Raw genomic sequence first — 17,821 nt, 5'->3', positions numbered from 1 at the left:
GTGTGTGTTAATGTGCAGGAGATGTTCCTGGAGATCGAGCAGAAGGTCGCCAGCCTGTCGGAGCTCGGCCTGGCCGCTGACCAGCAGCTGCAGCAGCAGGATGAACTGGGAGCTGTGGGGGCCCAGCAGGAAGCGGCTGAGCTGCTCTCCTCCAAACTGGAGCTCCTGAAGGCCAACCTGGTCAGCTTCCAACAGCTGCTGCAGGACAGACAGACAGAGGCCCACAAGGAGCCGCAGGAACTGGTAGGCCACAGGACACAGATAAGAAGTGTAACCATATCAACCAGAATCAGCTTGCTCAGCTTTGATCCCCTCCACTCAAAAATGTGTTTTCCTTATGTTTGTGACCCCTAAAATGTATACCTTGACTCTGCTGACTTTTATATGTGCAAACGCAAAGAAAACTTCCAGCAGAGGTGAGAGCGAGGAACGTGGCACAGTCTGCAGTGTTTGGATGTAAAGTGTGAGCACACTGTCTCACTGTAGCAGATATTACACCTTTCACAACCACTAACGCTGTGTCACTCACTGCCAGTTACGAGCTAACAAGCTGACAAACTCAAACAAGTAAAAGATGCTATCTTTTCTTCACCACTCATCTTTCACCGGTCCACCTAGCGAGCAGCGGTGGTGGGCGGGGCATTCATAGATCCAGAATTTCTCAATGAGGGAGAAAAGTGTGCTTCCAGATCTTTTTACTTTTTATGTGGGAAAACCATGTTAAACAAATGATTAATCATAGCAGAGAATGTTTGCATACTTTGAAACATGTCTGAAGGGGAAATTTGTATTTTCGCTCATGTTTTTTTTTTTTTTCAAACAATTTGACAATTTTGTATAGAAAAAAGTGTCTCATATTTTTTGTTTTGATGTGGCTATATGACGTTTGGATGTGCCACATCACTCTTTTTATTGAACCAGAACCATGAAAAGTAGTGAAAGATGTGGTAAAAATACAAATAATACATTATTATAATTTGTTTTGTGTTTTTAAATTTAGATAAACTCACATGAGAAATCATCTTTTCTAACCAAACACCAGGTCAAATTCTCATGATCCACCTCATTCCTTTCCCTATTCTCTTTCTTATTTTAATTATATGTAGTCTATAGGGTGTTTCTGCTGCCGAGCAGGCGTTGCACATGTGGTGAAGTCCCTCCTTGATAATTATTAACACGTTTGCAAATAAACCATTACAGGCTCACATGCACATCATTAGTGGTTCCCCGCTCGGCATGGAAGCAGGTCTGTTTAGTTTCATACCTGCAGGTGTGAAGCAGTTTTCAAGTCTTTAGAGGAACAAGTCACAAGTCTTCATAGAAAAATTGTAATAAATCAAAATGCGAGTTTGTCAAGTCTGAGTGCTGAACTTTAAAAGCCCACGTCTGCTGGGTGTAATGCTTGCCTGTCACTGTCCCAGCAATATTTTATTGTTCAAGATAACAAAAAAAGTAATTATACACTAATGAAAACATACCTATGAATATTATATTCAATATCTGCAGATCCTCCTAAATGTTACACACTGGACCTTTAAGGGACCCATTTTCTATTATAACTAAACTGACTAGGTGACATATTTTGTAAATATTTGGTGTTGTATTCAATTCATTTTTTACACTTAAAATCAAGAAAGCCTCCTTGGCCACTTGAAGCTTTGGCGACCTAGTGGAAGTCGGGACCCCCAGGTTGGGAACCAGTGAAATACAGTTGCTGACTACGACCTTTTGGAATCAGAGAAGGAGAAAAGCTTCTTATTTTTCCTCCCTGTCTCTCTTCTTCTCCTCAGAAGTCGGATCCTCAGCCAGAGCACCACCTGGAGTCACAGTTGAAGCGCAGCAGCAGCGTTCAAGAAATCTTCTCCTCACCTAGAAACAAACTGCTCAGACAGAGCAGCCTGCAACAGCAGAAGGTACTGGACTCTACTGACTGCTTCAGTGAAGAGTTATCAATCCCTTTAGTAGAAGACAATGAAACCCTGAACTCTGTGTTTCATTAAACCCTCATGTCAGAAGTTCTTTCTGTCAGAGGTCGGGGACATGACTGACATGACAATTTTTCCATTGTGCTCTGGAATTGAAACCAGCAAGAGTCAACGTAGCAAAGACCTTTTTGTTAACGAATAAGATCCTTTTTCTTTAACCACAAACAGCTGTTATATCACTCTGTTCAAAGCCACCAAACTCCATTGACAAAACCATTAATTTTACCTCCCAGAACATGGGAGTTGCTGGTCTTCCTTTGCCAATCAGTTAGTTTGTGTTACTGTATTACTGTGTGGCTTGTGTTTTTAACATGTTGGTTTGGATGAAGTTAAAACACCAAAGTCACACAATAAGCAGATTAACCAATCAATCGAGGCAGCGCTAGACCAGTTACTTCTAAACTCAACTTTTTGTAAAATTATTGTTTTCGTCGATGGAGTCTGGTGGCTGTGAACAGAGCGACAACGGCTGTTTCTGGTTATAGAAAAAGGATCTTGCTCTTTAACAAAAAGGTCTATCTCTGTAGGAATCCTTTCCATAATATTGTCAGATACTTTCAATACAAACTGAGACCAAAAACACCAAAAACAAGAACTTTTAGTGCTTTCAGACGAATTGTGGAAGAACCTTTAACTGTTGTTGTTGTTTGCTGTGCAGGAGTTTGAGCAGGAGCTGACTGAACAGAGAGGACTGACTCAGGCCATCGCCAGGCAGGGCAGCAGGACTCGACTCGTCAGCCAGGACCCAGAGGACTACAGCCAGCTGTCACCATGGTAACACACGCCATCACCACTCTGTTATATTGTTATATATGTATATATATAACACATAGTGTATGGGATACACTTGTGTTATGTTGTATTTTAGTTCATTGCTCTAAATCTCTTCTTTACAGTTTCATTTTCCCACACGATTATAAGTCTTAATTCTAATTAGTTATTTTGGGCTTTTATTTTCTCCTGAATATTATATATATATTTTAAAAGTCTGATTTCAAAAGTAAGTACAGATTAACTTGAATTGTGAGTATCTTCAACACAACAGGAGAGAATAAAAACAGAATAAATCTTCTAACTTCTGAAAACTTCTTAGATTTATTAGATTTTTCCAATCAGTGCAATTAGAAAAAAAAAAACAGACATAAGACATAAGATTCAAAGAGATACCTCCAGCCTTCCACCAATGAAAGGCTGCTAAAAAAAAAGCAAGAAAGAAAGATGAAGTGAAGTGCTAATTTTCAGCCTTTTCTCTCCCTGCAGGTCGCCTCCTGCTGCGGCTGATGAGGAGGAGGACTCTGCTCAGAAGAAGTGGGATCGCCTTCACAGTCGGCTGCTGGGTTTGGAGGAGAGTTGGCTGCTTCCTCCCTCTGCGGTAAGGCCTTCATCGTCAGAGCCGCAGTGCTTGATTATCACTTTTCAAATACAAAAAAGAAAAGAAAAATCGTGTTCTCGCCATGCTTGATTATCACCTTCTTTGAGCAGAAGGCACCTTGTTGTCTCTTTGGTGTTATGGGGACTCCTGCAGGGCATAATGAGAGTCGCGTGTGTCTCTGACTTCTGATTTTTCTCTTCCCTTTCTGTCTACTTGTATGCAACTCTCTCTCTCTTTCTCTCTGAAGGTGACAGACTCATCTACGAGGCGTAGTGATGGAACAGCAGGACGTATGATTGGCACACAAACTCTGAAAGAGCTCCAGACTCACATCAGCCACCTGAGAGAGCTGGGACACACAGCGACAGAGCGTCTGAATCAGGTGCACACAGGGGTCTTTATCATGGCTGTTTATCAGAGAGTATGAAAGTTGTGACATGTGATACCTGGACCATTGCCGGTTCCAGGACCCCTCAAGTGTCCATGACATAAATCTGAGGGTCTATTGATCATTAGCACATTTTCTTTGTTATAGCTATATAACTAATGCTATAGCCATTAAATGTATTCATTCAGACTGAATGAAATGATTGGCTGGCCTTTCTATCTACCTGTCCTACCTCTGTGCACTCCACCCCTGCATTCACTTCGCATTAGTCTTCCACAAGTCGGCCATTCAGATATTGCTAAAGCCACTGAACTAGTTGCACAAGAATGGCAGAGAAAGAGCAGCGTAAAGTCATAGTTCCACCTTTACCTACAACAGTTTGTACTCGTGATAGACCGATTAATCGGTCGATAAACACAACATATCTCCATATAAATCTGCAGGCAGCTTCGTCAGTGTTGCTGCTTTAGAACAATGTTAGTGCTCCCCTTCGATAGAAGAGAATTATACATTACTTTTCTTTGTTTTGATATTGGCATTATATATCGCCCATCAGCAGCCCTGCTCTCTAAATATGGTGTCAGCTGTTGAAACACCAATATCAGACGACCATTAGTTTGTATTGCTAAACAAAGCAAGAAAAGAAACACATAAGTAGAAAAAATATTTGGATAAAGCAACAGGTCAAACCAGAGTCAGCATGGATGTGGCTTTTCCTAGCTTTAACAAGTAGTAGTCGTTTGCATTGTCAGTGGTGGAGTCCACCATTCCCGCAAGTGTCATTTCGATCTCTTCGAACTCTTGGACTTCTATTATTAAGATGTTCTTAGTGTTACCAGCAGTAACCACAGGTTGCCAAATAAACGTTTAATTTCTCCCTAAAGTAGCTTTAAATTTAGTGAAATCATCTCATTCCACTCTGTCTAACAGTATTACATATTTTATATGAGCATAAATCACAAACTAGACACTGCTTCACTCGAAGAATACAGATACAGTCTGATGAAAGCAAGCGAGCCCAAAGTTTGTGAAATAAAGGACGTATTAGAGGAGAACTGTGCTACTTGTATTGAGGCGTAAAAAAAAACTAAAGAAAAAAAAAAAAAAAATCTACTAAATTCTGATTGACTTTTGATTCAAATTAAAGTGAGCAGGAAATGAAACTACACACACAGATTGACCCCAGCATGTTGTCACCGCTCACCACAGGAAACACATTTTGACATCACACTTCACAAAAAGAAGAGCAGGAAACAACAAACATGAAAGACAACAGTTGTTGGCTTCCTCCTCCTCTTCCTGGTCGTCTTTGCTGAATAATATCTGACAAAAAAAATGCAAACAGTCAGAAAAAGCAACAATATGTCCGTCTGACAGAGTATGAATTTGTGTCCTGTCTTAACTTCCTAAAATTTCTGTTTTTTTAAATAAGTTGGCTAACTGTCTGACTCCAGGCCCCCCCTGAGGACAGCTCCCATCAGACGCTGGATGAGGGTTTGTTTCATGTGCTGTATGGAGCGTCCCTGTCCCTGTCCTCCATCAACAACCTGCTGCACTCATCGGCTGGGACGACACACGACGGAGACACACAGCTGAGGCTGCTGCAGCTGCAGGTGGGACAGATTCATCCCTCTCTTTATTTAGAAAAAGGAAGACAATAAAGTAAATAACAGTAATAGACCAACATAAACCCAACAGGTACAAAACTGTGGAAAGAAATCAAACAAAAACAAGATAAACAAAAGGAAAACACATGTAAAAAAAGTTGGAAACAAAATCAAGATCCAAACTCTCCTCTCTCCTCCCCACTTACTGATTATTATGCTGAATCACTCTAATCGGGACTTCCTTTTCAGAGTCTGTCTGCAGAGCTGGCCACCCTCGGCAGCGAGGTGGCCTCTCAGGGGTCAAAGGTCAGCTGTGTCCTGGGGTCAGAGTGCGGTCAGCAGTGTGTAGATGATGTGTGTAGAGTCCTTCATGTGGTCCAGGCCGCACTGACCAGCAGAGAGAAGCAGCTCAGAAACCTGCAGGAGGAGAATGCAAAGCAACAGGTCAGATATCCTAAAATAACTCTGATTAACTGCACACAAGAACACACTGATACCAAGTAAATATTGAATCCAGTTTTTATCTCACTTATATTAATGTTTATGGTCTGTGTGAGTTGTCCTGCTGTGTTTTGTTCCTGTATCATCATTTATACAGAAACTCACCTCCTCTGTATAATGAATATCTCACCTTGTCTAACATATTTATACAACAAGTATAATTGTAAACTTTTTGCAAACCTTGTTTGCATGCATCAGTGTTAAGAATAAGTTGTCTGTTTGACCAACAGATGCGACTAAATGAGTTGCATGCAGCCTTCACCTCTAACCAGACGACTGTTCACCAAATAATTAATGAATTCAGTGGAACCCTGGACCTTAACGAACAACTGCAGGTACCGTTTCCATGGAGATATTTCACTTAAACGAACTGATGATGGTTTTAAAGCTGCAGGAATTCAATTGATTAATATATGAACATTAATTGGAAACTATTTTGATAAGCTGTTAATAATTTAAAGCTGCAACATGGAACTTTTATTTTGTGGTGATTTTGGCGACCCCTGTGGACAAAAGCGGGTGGTAGTGTCAGGAACCGGTACCAGTTTGTACAAGTTCTAGATACCCTCCCTATATACAACCTACAGAAAAACAAGAAGAATAGATCTGTTTTTATGAGGTTATACACAACAGCATACTGTTGAATAGAGAGGAATAGACAAAGTAACTTCATCCAGCTGGCATGGTCAGATGTTAATGACCTTACATATCACAAGCTATTTAACAAGTTTACATGTTAAACTTGTTAAATAGCTCGTCTGAATAGCACATAGTCACAAAGCTTTAATTCCACAGTGTGTGTGTTTGTTTTCCAGGCAGTGGTTCCGATGCAGGAGGCTCTGCAGCAGCAGGTGGAGCAGGTGAGCTCCCTGCTGGGGGAGGCTGAACGACAAAACTTGCCGGCCTCTCTCATCCACCAGGCCAAACAGCTGCAGGTATGATAGCGGGTATATGTCATGGGTCATGTCTCTGACTCTGGGTCAATTTAGCCATGTTTTTGAAATCTGCTTTGCATAAGCACAAAGACATTTGGGATGTCGACTTCTTAAAGATAATACTAAATAGGTGATCATAGAGTGCTGCTGGGATGATTTATTTTTTTGCATCACCCTGTTTCCTTTAACAAAAAGCCAATGGGACTTTCAGATTATAGTTTGGATAGATAATCTTCACAAATGAACAAAACTTTTATGCTTTTTGAAGCGGAAGTGAAAGAAGTGAAAAGCTAATATTAGCCTGTAAACGAACTACACCGTGCTCACATGACTTTAACGTCACCACTAAGCTTTAAGTGTTCGGCATGCTAACTTTTAATTTCCCCAAAGACCTCTGTGGTCTCATTTAGCCACTTCATTAGCAGCCGCCTTTTTTAAGACAATCCAAGTAAATCCTATGAAGATGTAAAAGCTGTAAAATTTGTGAGTAAGGTATTTAAATACAGAACTTATTCAAGTATCCAAAAACCCAATCAAAACACCTATTGGCTACGAGACAAGAGAGAACTCATTTTCGGGTTTTAGAACTCATTCTTGCAGCACTTTATTTAGTTGCCACAAGAACGTTTAAATCTTGAAACTGTGTGTATGTGCAGGGTGAGCTGGACAGTTCTCTGGGTGGTGTTCGCTCCCGCTGTGAGGAGCTGAAGAGCAGCGTGGAGCTGCAGCAGCAGTACGAGCGGCTGGTCCACAGCCTGGAGGAGCTGCTCGCTCTGGGCTCTCAACGCCTCGCACAGCAGCCCGAGCTCCACAACAGAGCTCAGCTCCAGCAGCAGCTCAACAGTCACACGGTCAGTCTGAGCGCTGCACAGAAAGGTTGGAGTGCTGGAAATAAAAGCTTAAAAATATCATCTCTAACATTGCTTTCCCTTTCTATTATCAGAAGTTCTTCCAGTTCCTGAGCCATCATTCTAGGAATCTGCAGTACCTGACCCAGAGACTCCCAGAGAGCGCCCTCCAAAGGTGGGAAGGTGTAGTGATGGGCCTGCAGGATGAGGTGACCCGACTGCAGCAGCACGGACTGGAGAAGGGGACCAGGATGGAGGAAATATTGCAGGTAGTGCATGAAAATCAGTTCATGTGTATTTACTATGGGGGTTTTCAAGATGGCGGCTTGGCTGACAGTCCACATTGCTGAGCTCTAAAAGAAACTATACAGGTATAGTATATATGGTAATGGGGACTATTCCTAATGGTTTTCTGTAAGGGGTTTTCATTTCAAGTGTTAGTGTTAGATTTGGGGTTAGGGAACTTAGGACCCTGGGAACATATGGTGTGTTCCATTCACCTCCAGTCCAAAGTCGGAGCTGGGAATGAAACCCGAGTTGGCTGCTTTCCTGTACAACAAGTCGGAAAACCAAGCTCTAGGTTAGCCATTAGCAATGCATTACACTGTGTTTTATTCATACGAACATGTCCACAGACAGAAGTTGGACAGTACTGTGTGTATGATATCGATGAGACATGAAAGATAGAAGTGCTAATAAACAGAATATCACTGCAACTTTCACACAGGAGTTGGTGAGGTTCCTACGACTTTCCTAGTTGGAAATCCAACTTCAGGGGGGCGTTCCAGCTTAAATTTCTGGATGTACCGATGGACTGCACCAATACATGTGCTCACATTAGCATTTAGCTCAAAGCACCACTGTGCCTTAAAGCTTCAGAGCTGCTAGCGTAGTTTTGTTACTGTGCCAAATGGTATCTAAGAGAGGTGATGCATTGTACATGAATGTAGAATAATATGGTTCTCATTCCTGAAAAGGTTCAATCTTCAGAGTCAGAAATGCCACTTCTGGGTCATTAATAGATCTGTTCACCCAATTCATCCAAATTCATTCCGAACTTTTTGGGATATTTTTATATTAAGACGTGTGTAACAGGTGCCACCAGGAATGAGAAGAATCATTAAAAAACAATCAGAACTGATTTTAATGAACAGTGACATCTCTCCTGACTGTCATCATTTCTCCATCCATCCCAGATGTGGTCACATTGGGAAGAGGACAGTGCCTGGTCAGACTCCCTGCTGAGAGGCATTGACACTTCATTTCCCAAGATGCACGACGGGGGTGATTCTGAGAAGCAGATATCAGAGAAGCTCTCTGTCTACCAGGTCTACCATTTTTATTAATACATGTGCTCTTTGTGACCGTCATACTGATTTACTGACAGGCATCCGACCAGAGGCTAGGCAGTGCATTTTGCAATGTTCCATTCTGCTCATTTGGAGACTATGGGACACGCTCTCCATGCCGTACTTTGTGCATGGCACTCAACACCTAATTTACTCAATTAAATTCAAGGGGTTGTTTTCCGTTGGAGCACGATGTTCCTTGGCATTGATGTGAGTTATTAGCCGAGCTGAGACCTCCGACTAGAATTCATTCTGGTTCTGCTGTGGGATTGGAAATGTGTCTCTGAGTCATCTGAAAATGGACTGTGAAGAAGAGCGTTGAGGGATTGAGGCCCTTGCAGCAGCCATTTTAAAACATCTCAGACTTGCGCTGAGTTTTAAATTAAGCTCAGCATTCGTGTACTTTATCAACTTTAGCTGTACTAACCTTAACTCTATTTGTGGCTGTGTAGAGATTAAACAACCAAGATACAACATGCAGCGACCTACTGTTTAACTTTAGACAGAGCCAGGCTAGCTGTTTTTTTATGGAAAATTAAAATATGCTACATTCAAATGATAAAAGTGAAAGTGATAAACGTATTTAGACTGAAACTGTTGAATGGAGTTTAGTCATAATAAAATAAAATAAAATACACTAACTGGTAGCATTAGCTATCTAACTTGTCAGATGTCATAAAATGTAGGGGTTCTGTATGCTCATGTAATGTTTCTCTGTATGAGCTCTTGTTGAAGAAAGTGTGTGTTTCTGACAGGAGCTGCGTGGCGTTCTGGACGGGAACAAGGCGCGGTTCAGTCGGATGCTGGAGACGGGGTTCTGGCTGCAGACGGCGGGCTGTAGAGAAGTGGGTGTGTCCACCAGCCAGCTGGAGGCACGCTGTAGAGCCCTGCACAAGAAGGTGGAGCACAAATGCACCAACGTAGCCTGGAACAGGAAGCTGAGGAGCAGGTGAGAGATGAGAAAGAGAGAAAAAACGTTTACACTGCAAAGTAGTCTTCTCCATATTATTGACTGGGGAAAATCTTCCTTCCTTTATTCATGGTATAGAAGTTTAGCAAGGTGGGTTATAATCAAAACATAATAAAATAGTCAAATGAAATGTTTTAAGAATAAAATGTGAACTGCATTTAATAAAAAGCATCTGGAAAAAGTGTTAAAGCCCCAAAATCTATGTAATCTCTGAATTATTCACACTGTAGAATTGTAGATTTGTTAATCAAACTTTAACCAATAAACAGGTTCCTTCGTGACTCTGCTGTACTGGCTGACTGGATGGGCGGGGCCAGAGAGATGATTGACAAATGGAGTCAGCTCTCTGTCTCAGCCAATGAGGAGATGGATGTGGAACAGAGGCGGGACCACTATCTCCAGTTTGTAGTGAGTTCTCATTAACTGTAAATAACAAACTCCATCTTTCATACAAGCAATCATAAAGATTTGTGCACATTGTTGACCTTCAGATTCCTGAATAGAAATAGATCATCTAGTTTTGATGTCAGTAAACTGTTAAACTATTGTGTAATCAGGACCTCCTACACACTGCAGATTTAAATGCTTCTAGGCCACCCTGCTGTACTTATAAATGGCAAATAGTTCAAAATCAGAGTTGGTACAGGCTGAAAAGGGGTTGAAAATAACAGATGTTTTAGCCTGTATTTAGCATGGAGAACAGAATATAACACACCACTTCTATTTCAGACTTTGACCAAAGAGTCGGAGGCCAAATCTGGACTGAAGGTGGCTGTAATCGGTGCTGGAGCCCAGCTGGTCCAGCTGAGGGAAGCAGATGGAGACTCAGATGGAAATCTAGAGGACAAAGAGGCTTCGCGATGTCAGACTTCAGACCCAGATCTCTGCTCCATCCACTCCCAGCTCAGACAGATAGAGATGGACTGGTCCAGTCTGCTGGCCGATGTTCCTGTGGTCCAACAAGCCCTACATAAGGTGGGGAAATTCATAAAACATAGTTTCAGAGGTTTTGTGACTTTTTATTGTATTATTTTTAGCCAGATTTGAGTTGTGGCTCTATGGATGACAATGTCGGTCTGCAGCACTACAGTACTTCATTATAATGCTGTTTTTTCTCACATTTTATCTTTTATCAAAAAATTGCAGCTTCTGTGATTTGTACATGGCCATATTGAGATTATCATATAGATAATGGTTTTTTTTAAAGTTATTTTTTTGGCCTTTTCATGCCTTTATTGGATAGAGACAGCTGGAAAGGAAAGGTGGGTAGAGAGAGGGGGTGACACGCAGCAAAGCGCTAACCAGGCACACCATCATATATATAACTTTAAGAACCCAACCATGAACTGCAGTGTCCTAAATACAGTTGCTAAAATGCTGAAATGAAGAAAGAAAAGAGATAACAAACATCAGGTCCAGGTTTCAGCATTGCCAGTGACCAAAATAACAAAACAAATGGAGGTTTTTGTTCTGATGTGTTTCTAAATGTCACAGGTTTTACTTAAATCCTCTTCTCCGTGCCCACATGTACAGTACAGAGCAGTCTGGTATTTCAAAACCCACGCCGCAGTCTTCCTGGCACCAATTAGTTTTAAACATCCCCACTGTGCAGCACAATGCCATCCTGAGGACTCTTCTCCTCTTATTGGTGTGAAACCATTCTCCCCTCCTTCCATCGGCCTGTCTGTCTGTCTGTCTGTCTGTCTATATTGATTTCCTCCTTCTTTAATGCTCTCCTCTTCTTCCTCTGCCCTTTTCTCCCATCTTCCCAACCTCCTCTCAGCTCTCTTTCTATCCCTGTCCCCCTCTTCTTCATTCCCTCTCATCTCCTCTTCCTGCCGTCTCTTTTTTCTCCTCCTCACCTCGTCTGCTCTTCTGATTCACCGTCTTTTCTCTCCCTCCCTCCCTGCACTTTTTCACCCTCTTACTCACCTTCTTCTCAAGTTCAAATATAGTTTTAAAGCTTATTTCAGATAAATGCATCTCCTACATCTTTCAAAGATGAACAAATAAAGTTACACATTTTTAAAAACTACACAAAGATCACATTCAGTGTATGACCCACTTTTGTCTTTTTTGGGGGGCTTAAGAAGAGTAGCTGGTCAGCGGTATATGCACATAGATGTCATTTAATTTGTCTGAAAGAGGGAACTTGAAGATTAATTTGAGATGACTCACCTGGTCAACATTTTCCAGCATAAATCTCAAACTTTTGGACCATAAATAAAGAGAAAATTATAAAATTAAATGATTTTATTACTTTAAAAATTTTATAATATTAAAAAAAGGGGATAAATTTATTTTAATTTATAAAAAAAATTACTTTATTTTTTTTTTTTTTTTTTTTTTTTTTTTTTTTTTTTTTTTTTTTTTTTTTTTTTTTTTTTTTTTTTTTTTTTTTCTTTTTTTTTTTTTTTTTTTTTTTTTTTTTTTTTATTTATTTTTTTTTTTTTTTTTTTTTGTAATTTTTTTTTCCCCCTTTTTGGAGTCTTTTTCTTTTTGAAATATTGAAAAACTTTAACCCCCACGAGAACCTCCAACCTGCAAGTGACTCCCATGGACCTATGGTGACTCCTGCCCGCACATACATGCCCCATCTTCAACTATCTACTGTACCGGGTAAATTTTGCTATGTATATATTGCTATGTCTAGCAGATCTGAATGGGCTTTCCTTCTGAACAACCGCAAAGTCCTCAGGTTCCTGCGTAGAGTCGACAGACTAATGATAATACCATCTATATGACTTAAAGACAGGACTATATCCCAGTGTTTTAAACCCAGATCAAAGTATAACTTGATTGAACTAAACAAGCCGGTTATGTTTGTTTCCGTTAAATCAAGCTCTCAATAGAGGAATCAATGCGTCTATTGTTTCAAATGCTCTCTAAACTCAGAAAATAAAATTGTCAGAAAATCTGAAAAAAATTACTCCGAAAAACCAACCATAAAAATAAATTACTCTGAAAAACAGAAAAAAAAAATACTCCGAAAAACAAACAAAAAAAAAACTACTCAGAAAAGCAGAAATAATTACCACGAAAAACAGACCAAAAAAAATTACTCAGAAAAAAAGAAAAAAAAACTACTCAGAAAAACACAAATAATTACTCCGAAAAACAAACCAAAAAATAAAATTTCAAGTGAATGCAATACGCTTCCGTACATAAACTATAAAATATATATAATATATATAATATATATTTATATAAATAAATATATGTTCTTTTTCACAGAAAAATGATCAGAAACCCCTCCAAACTACCACATTAGGACACCAAGACCTTGAGGAACACCATAAAAACATTAATGCTGAGATTTGGTATTAAAATCTTTTGACATTTAGAGATTTCTGTAAGAACTGCATTTTTTGGTGATTGAATGGTGAGCACTTCTTGCTCTGGAAATTGCTCAGAAGCCCTGTTATTACCTCCTCTGAATGTTCTTGGTCTCTAGTTTGTTGCTGCACAGTTTCATGAGGCTGTTATCTTCCTAGAGGTGATTTTATACAATTAGGTCAAGTACAGTGAATTTCTACTCTCAGGGCTGACATAATGACATATGAATACAATTGGACTTATTGAATCCACAAGAGTCTCAGCTTTCCATTCATACCCAATTTATATAATTTCCATACTGTTTAGGGACTGTAGTATACAGAAATATTCCAAAATACGCTAGGCAAAATGTCACATTGATACTACATGCAAAACTGCATGGGATTAGCATAAAGTGGTCATTCATGTAACAGGGGGGATTTATGGGTACCCACAGAAGCCTTTTTCATTCAGATATCTTGAGGTCAGAGGTCATGGGATCTCTTTGAAAATGGCCATGCCAGTTTTTCCCTCGCCAAAACTTACTTAGCCCCCTTGGTGACCAGCTAGCTTGACAATGGATGCCTTAGGTCTTCTAGTTTCATCTTCACTTTAGCTTTAAAACAGAGCCTGCTGGAACTATATTTTCCAACAGGGGCAGTAAAATCCTGGATCAGCTGAATCTCCCACTGGCTTATTTGAGGAGTACAAAACATATTATTTTAAAATGCTTGAAGGTCAGAGCAGAGGACTCAAACACTCAATAGAATAAAGAAGTTTTTTGAGAGTAGTTTTGATTTTTTTGACCCTGTCTCCTCAGCGATGGGTGAAGACGTTGACCCAGCAGGGGGCGCTGCTGGAGCTGCAGGCCTGGCTGGAAGTTGCTGAGTCGCGCCTGGAGGAGCAACACAGCCAAATCAACCGGACCTCCTCCACCAGCACCGTTCTGAGTCAGCTCCTGAAGTACTGCAAGGTAGAAAGAGACAGAATGATGGTCTGCCACAGATGTAAATGTCCTGATTACCTTGGTACTTTCTGCCAGCAGTGGAGGTTTTTCATGGATTCACTGAAGTTCTGTACCAAAGCCTGTCTGCTTACTTATATATCTGTTTGACTGACTCTCTCTCTCTGTCCATCTGTCTCAGGAGTGTCAGACAGAGATGTTGGCCCATCAGGCCACACTGGACTTTGTGAACCAGCCGTTACAGACATGCAGTATCGAGGAGGGCCAGAGGGGGCGCTATGAGCACAACCAGTTCGCAGAGGAGCAGGGTCGTCTCAACCATCAGTGGCTCAGTTTACAGGAAACTCTAAACTCTCAGGTCAGAAAACAAACGTCAAACTGTGACCAAACTATTTCAAATCAAAGGCCACTTACCAGCTTTTTCTGGAACTTTCAGCCGCATCAGTAGTAGCACTTTTATTCAACCATTGCACTTTTATTCAACCATTGCACTTTTAAGACTCCATGTCCATATTAGCTTAATGCTGAAGTTCCTGAAGTTCAGTCTTGACAAAACAATTCCGACTTATAAGGTTTTTTTTCTGGAGCTTTCAAATATATCACACAGTCTTCATCAGCAACACAGTGGAAATAAAAGGGTTAGGGTTTGTTTGTTTTTTTAAAGGTTTTTGTGAGTCAGTGTACCAAACTGCCTTTTCACCACCAAAGTTATTGTTGTTATTTTGTTTATGATTAAATATCTCTTTTCCCTGTACAGTCATAATATGATCATCATTTTTGGCCTGAAATCAATACTGACTGTAATACAATAAGTTATTCAAACACAAACTAAATTTTTATTAAAGTTTAGTTAAAGTTAAAAAAACGATTCTTGGTTAAGTAGCTTTTAGTAGTAATTTTAAGTGACTCTTACTTTGTTTTGTAAGTTAAAGTAACATTCCTGATTAAGTACTTTTTACAAGGTAGTTTGTATTCAGAGTACAAATAAAAATTACAAAATTACAGTAAGTTCACTTAAAATAAGTTAAGCTACTTGATCAAGAATGCTTTTTGAACTTAAAAATTAAGTTGGTTTTACTTACAGTTTTTGATGTAATCAATTTCAGCAGTTAGATTAGTTAGATTAGTTCGATTAACTTATCTGGTTTTAATTCAATCAGTTATTTTAACTCAAAAATCTTTTTTAAACGGATTACGTTGAACATTTTAAGTAACATAAACTCAATTTTGTAAGTTTTGTAAGTTAAAAATCTTGAGTTAAATGAAATGTTCTTCAGTTCTTGGCCCCATGTCTGACCTGCTGTTGTTGCTGTTGTTGTTGTCGTTGGTGCTCAGGTCCAGGAAGTGGACCAGGAGCTGAGGAGCAGAGTGGAGCGGGAGGCCCGACTGCAGCAGATCAACAGCTGGATCGCAGATCAGAACCTCTGGATCGACTCAGCTCGGACTCCGAACAGCCAGACGGAGCTGCAGAGGAGCATCAGCACCTGCCAGGTCAGAGGTCACATCCATACTCTGACATCTGCACGAACAACCAGAACACCTGGAGCTACATCTTCAGTCATATTCCTTAAAGAAGAAATACAGACAGCTACAAATCCTTCTGCTCTTTGATGTTTTCATCTCCCTGTTTGGTGTGTGTTTCAGGATCTGGAGGAGAAGATCAGGCAGAAGTCTGCAGCTCTCCAGGAGTTGAGAGATAAAGTTGATGGTGGAGAAGAAACCAGCAGCTGTGAGTTCCTCTCTCAGACGGAGAAATCCATCCAGGCCTGTGCTGCTCTCACTCAACAGGTGAATGACACTCAGGAACAGTGTTTTATGGATGTAAAAAAAATGTGGATTTAGTTTTTGTTATTTGTGATTGATACATCTGTAACTGTCGCGCTTCAGGAGTATGAACTCTTTGTTTGTTCCCTATTATGGGACCATCCCGTCTGTTCTTTAACAGAATGAATCAGTGAAGCGGAGGCTGGTTCAGGCCCAGACGCTGTGGGACTGTGTGGAGAAGAGACTGAATCATGGGATGCTGAAAACAATGAGAACATCTCAGACTCTCGATCATCACAGCAGCCCTCCGCTCTCCCTGCAGGCGCACAGAGAGCTCCATGAAAAGCTGCAGGTAGGAGCGATGCACTCAGCTTATTGTTGGATGGGGGTATGGATGGACATTATTCCACAATAGGCTGCATGTAGAGCAGTGGTTCCAACCTTCAACAGCCTCGCAATTAAAAATATTAAAATATAAACCATTTTTCAATTTAATTTAACAATTTTTGAAATACAGATTTACAAGATTCAAGTTTTTCCACAGAGAAAAGTAAGTTATCATTCGTTATTAGCAGTTTATTTCAAAACTTAAAAGTTTAAGTTTGACGTAAAACTTTAACTTGAAATTACGAGTTTTCTCAACTTCTTTTTTGACAGTGTACTTGTGGCACAAGTTGGATGTTTCAACCATTTATCCAGCTAACCTTTTACATCATTTATCAGATTATTTTCAAATCATTTATATTATACTTTTCTTTGGCTAATGTTTACAACAGTTTTTCCACGACCTTTGGCTAACTGCTGCTCTCTTACTAACTAGTTTTCATGCTCTCTCATTCACCACCTCTCAGTCAACACCTGACGACGTTACATCTCACTAAACATGTTGATATATATTTTTGGAATTCAATTGGAATTTCTATTTTTTAACTATTAGTTGAGTTACTCCACAACCTCTTCACAAACCCCTGGTTGGGTATCACTGCTGTGGAGCATGAAAACAAATATTCAGGTCTTGTCTGGATTGTGTACCTGTGATGACTGACGGGTTCGTTGTACCTGTGATGACTGACGGGTTTGTTGTACCTGTGATGACTGACGGGTTGTACCTGTGATGACTGACGGGTTGTACCTCTGATGACTGACGGGTTTGTTGTACCTTTGATGACTGACGGGTTTGTTGTACCTGTGATGACTGACGGGTTTGTTGTACCTGTGTTGACTAACGGGTTGTACCTGTGATGACTGACGTGTTTGTTGTGTTGGAAGCAGCTTCTTCATGAGGACTCAGAAGCTTCAGAGGCAGAGTGGGACGAACTGAGTGGAAGTGTCTCCTCCCTCAGAGACATCATCAGTCCTGCTGCTGCCGCCCTCCTTGCGGATCAGCTGGACAGACAGAGAGACAGGTGAGACAGACTTCATGCAGCCACACACACACACACACACACACACACACACACACACACACACACACACACAAAAAAAAAACCACACAATAAATCAATCATCCTCCCGTCCTCCAGTTGGACTACGGTGTCTGCAGCGTTGGACCAGCAGCTCCAGAGGAGTCGGGGTGTCCTGCAGGTGTGGAAGGTCTATGCCCGCCTGGCTACGTCTTTCTCCCAGCGGCTGCAGGCGCTGCAGAGTGACACTGAGTCAGCGCTGAGCAGCACGCCTGCAGACCATAACACTGTGGAGCAGGTCGCTGTCAAGATACACAACGTTCAGGTGAGGAAATCAACAAATAGTAAGTGGAAGAAAATTCATTTATAGGAGCAAAAAAGCAGATTAATGACTCCATAAAGGGCGTTTTTCACTTTACA

The 17,821-nt window shown here is 40.7% G+C and overlaps 1 protein-coding gene across 1 annotated transcript in view; it reads left to right on the top strand.

Moving 5' to 3' along the window:
* syne2b (spectrin repeat containing, nuclear envelope 2b) overlaps nucleotides 1–17,821 on the top strand; it is a 148,697-nt gene that overhangs the window by 90,934 nt on the left and 39,942 nt on the right. The window contains exons 82-103 of the mRNA XM_051396226.1: nucleotides 19–243; nucleotides 1,791–1,913; nucleotides 2,644–2,759; nucleotides 3,246–3,357; nucleotides 3,605–3,739; nucleotides 5,200–5,358; nucleotides 5,602–5,796; nucleotides 6,084–6,188; nucleotides 6,669–6,788; nucleotides 7,445–7,639; nucleotides 7,732–7,905; nucleotides 8,833–8,964; nucleotides 9,741–9,934; nucleotides 10,225–10,363; nucleotides 10,685–10,930; nucleotides 14,091–14,243; nucleotides 14,416–14,592; nucleotides 15,570–15,725; nucleotides 15,879–16,022; nucleotides 16,180–16,350; nucleotides 17,271–17,404; nucleotides 17,522–17,726. Coding sequence (XP_051252186.1) covers nucleotides 19–243; nucleotides 1,791–1,913; nucleotides 2,644–2,759; nucleotides 3,246–3,357; nucleotides 3,605–3,739; nucleotides 5,200–5,358; nucleotides 5,602–5,796; nucleotides 6,084–6,188; nucleotides 6,669–6,788; nucleotides 7,445–7,639; nucleotides 7,732–7,905; nucleotides 8,833–8,964; nucleotides 9,741–9,934; nucleotides 10,225–10,363; nucleotides 10,685–10,930; nucleotides 14,091–14,243; nucleotides 14,416–14,592; nucleotides 15,570–15,725; nucleotides 15,879–16,022; nucleotides 16,180–16,350; nucleotides 17,271–17,404; nucleotides 17,522–17,726 — 3,510 coding nt within the window. The remainder of the gene's footprint in view (nucleotides 1–18; nucleotides 244–1,790; nucleotides 1,914–2,643; nucleotides 2,760–3,245; nucleotides 3,358–3,604; nucleotides 3,740–5,199; nucleotides 5,359–5,601; nucleotides 5,797–6,083; nucleotides 6,189–6,668; nucleotides 6,789–7,444; nucleotides 7,640–7,731; nucleotides 7,906–8,832; nucleotides 8,965–9,740; nucleotides 9,935–10,224; nucleotides 10,364–10,684; nucleotides 10,931–14,090; nucleotides 14,244–14,415; nucleotides 14,593–15,569; nucleotides 15,726–15,878; nucleotides 16,023–16,179; nucleotides 16,351–17,270; nucleotides 17,405–17,521; nucleotides 17,727–17,821) is intronic.

Source organism: Dicentrarchus labrax, unplaced genomic scaffold (genome assembly GCF_905237075.1).
Source record: "Dicentrarchus labrax unplaced genomic scaffold, dlabrax2021, whole genome shotgun sequence".
In the NCBI taxonomy this organism is placed as follows: domain Eukaryota; kingdom Metazoa; phylum Chordata; class Actinopteri; family Moronidae; genus Dicentrarchus; species Dicentrarchus labrax.
The sequence above is the reverse complement of the archived record's forward strand: the minus strand, read 5'-3'. Positions and strand labels throughout refer to the sequence as shown.